Source organism: Oculina patagonica, chromosome 5 (assembly GCF_052425735.1).
Source record: "Oculina patagonica isolate OP01 chromosome 5, crgOcupat, whole genome shotgun sequence".
NCBI classification, from domain to species: Eukaryota; Metazoa; Cnidaria; class Anthozoa; order Scleractinia; family Oculinidae; genus Oculina; species Oculina patagonica.
The window spans coordinates 26,130,482-26,134,538 of NC_135762.1; the positions used below are offsets into that span (position 1 = coordinate 26,130,482).

General features: G+C 43.3%; 1 protein-coding gene across 1 annotated transcript; it reads right to left on the reverse strand.

Moving 5' to 3' along the window:
- Window positions 1-1,285: 1,285 nt before the first annotated feature.
- On the reverse strand, window positions 1,286-3,481 carry LOC144655086 (uncharacterized). The gene is made up of 3 exons (XM_078515304.1): window positions 3,279-3,481; window positions 2,574-2,918; window positions 1,286-1,694 (listed from the first exon to the last, which is right to left on the reverse strand). The coding sequence occupies exons 1-3, from the start codon at window positions 3,431-3,433 to the stop codon at window positions 1,286-1,288; spliced, it is 909 nt and encodes a 302-aa protein (XP_078371430.1). The 5' UTR covers window positions 3,434-3,481.
- Window positions 3,482-4,057: the final 576 nt, after the last annotated feature.

Below are 4,057 nucleotides of genomic sequence, written 5' to 3' on the forward strand. Positions count from 1 at the left end.
CTGAAATTCTGTAGAGAACTCTAGCCATCTCTGTAGAGATTCGAAGACAACAAGCGACGCGTAGGAGGTTGAGTTGACGTCACACCGGTACATCCGCGACGACCCACGTCATTCCCCTGGAACATGCTTGAATAATGCGCCAAAAAAACCCGAGAAATACAGTCGAAAAAAACGGTCTTCCCGTGCTCGGACAACAAAGGTTTGGAAGGGAGTGAACCACAACAGAACAAATGCAAAAACATTATATACGAAGAATTTGTCCTAGTGGCACTTTAATCTCAGACGCAAAAATCCCTTCTAAAATAAGCTCTCCCGAATATGAGCCCATGGACTTTCCCATGGCCTGATAATTAGTTAAAGCTTTTCAAGTAAAGAAAGTTATAACTTTTCCGATTATAAGTCCCTATTGTGCAGCTCCAATTGTATTTTACGCTGTTAGAGAATGCCAGAGCAATGTAGGACTTGCCTTCGGTTTGATATTGTTATGTGTAGAGAGTTTCTCTATGTGATCGTTTTTATGCAGCAAAAAAATTTCAATCACAGTACGTATCCTATCTAAATAGAAACCCAAAGATATTTGAAAAACAAATTTCCATCTTAAAATGTGCCTCCACGTGACCACGCTTTTAGCCTGGATTTTTAAAGCGGGAGTCCAAAATTTTATAAGGCCTGACTTTGTCCCCATTGGAGGGCCTGAAGAACAAGCAAGGTGTTTTTCTGCAGTTATGAGAGCAAAGGTATCTAAAGATTTCCAACTTTGTTAGCAAAAAACTCTGCATACAGTTATTCATATTAATTTTCTCTGAGAAGTGGCCGTCCATAGGACTTCTGGACTCCCGCCTGCTGAAAGCCTGCCCCACGTATTTCCCCCCCCCCCCCCCCGTATATTAGCCCTCCACGATGATTAGCCTGCCTGAAGGGATCAGACGCTGAAAACATATAAGCCCAGAGTTTACGTTCGGTATTTTACAGTATAACTACCCTTTCCTAAACAACGAAAACATTGCCGTTCTTAACAGTAAGTGTATGTAGAATGGTGCAACAAATTAGGGATTCTAAAAAGGGAGTGCTAGTTCCCGTTATAGTTTTTCCGTCCAATACCTTCAAGTTGTCTGGATACCTTTAACGATGTCCATTCTACATTTAAACACCCTAAGCAGACCCAAGCCACACGTATTTTTACCCCTAAAATTCAAGGTATAACAACCAGCGCCATCACCTTTATACGGGAGTGTCAACCCTTCCCCACCATCCCCTCCCCCTCCTCGTCCATAAGTTATGCTCTTTATCCCGAAAGAAACTCGACTGCTTCAGCCTCGGTTGCTGCCCGATATCCTTCTCGATGATACGCGGAAAACATGGCAGGTGTGAAATACTGATTGGCCGTGCTGTGGAGTGGAAAAGAACCACAGCAATAATCAGACACTGAGCGACAGTGTAAACTGTGACAGGCTTCACAGCAACAGAAGGTCAACCGATCGACCTCATCAGCATCCAGCTTCTCGGGCCCAGTACCCCACAGGCCGGCTTCAAGATCAACGTCGATGTCATGCAACGCTTCTTTCCATGTCACGCGTTCCTCCGTATGCACGCCCTTATTTGGGTGTCTGGGAGCAATGAAGAGGATTTGCCCTTCTCCGACCTTCTTTTCGACTCCATCCTCTGAGTCTAGAGAGTAGTAAGTCACTTTGAACCTACAGGTGAAAAACGATGTACTGTTAAAAACACGAAGTAAAGGTTGGTTAAATCTGCGTTTGAGCCTGGTGCAGTGACCCATCAGCCTGGCGTTTATCTCGCCAGTTCACTAGCGTGAAGCAACTAAGGGTGTTTATACTCTCTACCGGATGGGATGCTACTCCTCCAGCGCTTTTAATGGTTAAGTTATCTCCCAGCACTTTTAAATTCGTCGTCGGTACTCATTTATACACCGGACCTGGCTGGAGAGAGGCACTAAGAGAGTAAAGTGTCTCGCCTTAAGACATAGCCCAATTACTCCGACTGTGCCTAGTTCAAACCCGGATCGATCAAACCTTTTCATCACCGCACCAACCATTAGGAAAACGCGCACTTTTAAAGGGCTTGGCCCTACCGAGTTTCCATTCTATCCAGTTTTCATTTTTAGCTACTGGTTGATCTAAAGGAGCTTGCAGATTGACTGACACAGTTAAAATGATAAAATATGCGTTAATGCAAATTTTACGCTGAATTCTTTTAAAATTAGGAATAATCTACCTTGCGATAAATCTGGTTTCCCTTCCCTTAGTTCAACACTTCAATTTTACCCCCCATTTCTTAAAGTTTGCGATTTCTCAAACCATTTTTTTGTCATGGTGAACTGAGAAATCAGTATTCCATTGTAACTGTTTTTATTCTTTTTCTCTTTGGGTTAAAATAATTTCGGAAAAATACTTCGACATTTTACTCGTGACTTATCTGAAGCTATTGTCTCGTCGATCCAGTATAAGTATCAATGGGTATGACCTCCTTTTAAATTGGGAGTGCGTCTTCGTTTAAACCGACAAAGAATCAAATTTAAATCTTTAAATCCTATACGCATCATCTCACTGACTCACTTGTAAGATCTGGGTTGGTCACCAGGCTTCTTCTCGACAAAATTTGCTCGGATATCCTCCATGACGTCACGACCATCCAAGCCACTGAAAGAACATCGCAGCTTTTCTCTCGCCAGTTCTAGCGCGGCCATTAAGTCGACACCGAAAGCTTCGTCTGATTCACAAAATCCTCCGTTCACAACAACGATCTTTGGCACCCGAAGTTTGAGGAGAGGAAGCAAACCAAGATTTTCACAATGGCCGCCATCACTGATGTGCATTATTGGGGGAGGGGAGGGTCCTACATTGACAATACCAAGCACGCTCCTAACATAGCGTATGTGAGGTACGTTGACCACAAACCACCTGTGGGGAGGGGAACAAAGGAGAAGTACGATACATTGACAGTGTTTATGAGCTTTAGTTAAGGAGAAGGGCTTCGCAATGGATTGGATCATTCAGAAAGCCTGAAGGGAGCAGGGCAATACAGCCCTTGACTGGAACTCATGGCAGGCGAAGGAGAGGGAGGCCCATGCAAAATGACTGCACGCTCCTATGTCCGAGTCGAGGACAAGATTGAAGGTGAAAGGCAACGGTTACGGGCTTATTTTCCGTAAAAACAAAACGACTGATAAAAACAGTCATTTTTTAACAGACAAAATGGACGACGTTTTCTCGCAATAACGAAAATCGAAAGGTATCTAAGCTAGGCTGTTTGTTACCTACCTGGTAATCTTTTCCAGCAGTCCAGGCTTCGCAGCACCAGTGGGAAAGATGGCTATTACGGATAACAGAAGAAGGATCCCAAAATAAGAGAAGAGTCCAATGGTGACCCACTTGTCTTTTCCACCGACAAAATACATCACTGGAAAAGTGATCATGGGAAGAACTCGAATAAACTCAAGTAGGACAGGAACAGGCTGAGTAAACAAAAATATGAAGATTAGACGCTTTACTATTTAAGAATAAGTAGGTTATTCGCTCACAACTTCTATGAGGTGTTGATAGGCCCCGGCGATGTGTTCTTTGAAGTGAGCAAAACATGTATTATACTGTGAAAATTGAGTTATCCACAAAGGCTACAATATGCCCATTTACACGACAGAAAAATTTTGGCACGGCTCTGGTAAAAATGCGTACTGAAAAAAATGGTTCCAATCGGCACGGTTAAATTTTGTCGTGTAAACGACTTTGCCTCACCCGTGCCGAACCAAAACTTTACCCGTGCTCGGACCTAGTTGCGAGGCAGTCCGAGCACGAAATTGGTACGCGTTCCTAAAAATCTAACCCGGCTCGAATAAAATGTGTAGTTTATTAAACGATAAGTCGTGCTGAACCAACTCCTTTCTGATGAAACTTCATTCAATGAATTTGCAGAAATTCCACTCGATCGACACGGCGGTGTGTGAAACGCGTATTTTAAGAAAAACTGTTGCCAAGAAAATTTCATGAACATTCATGAAGGAACTAGCGTGACTTTTAGAAGTCTTCTTTGGTCGCTTTCT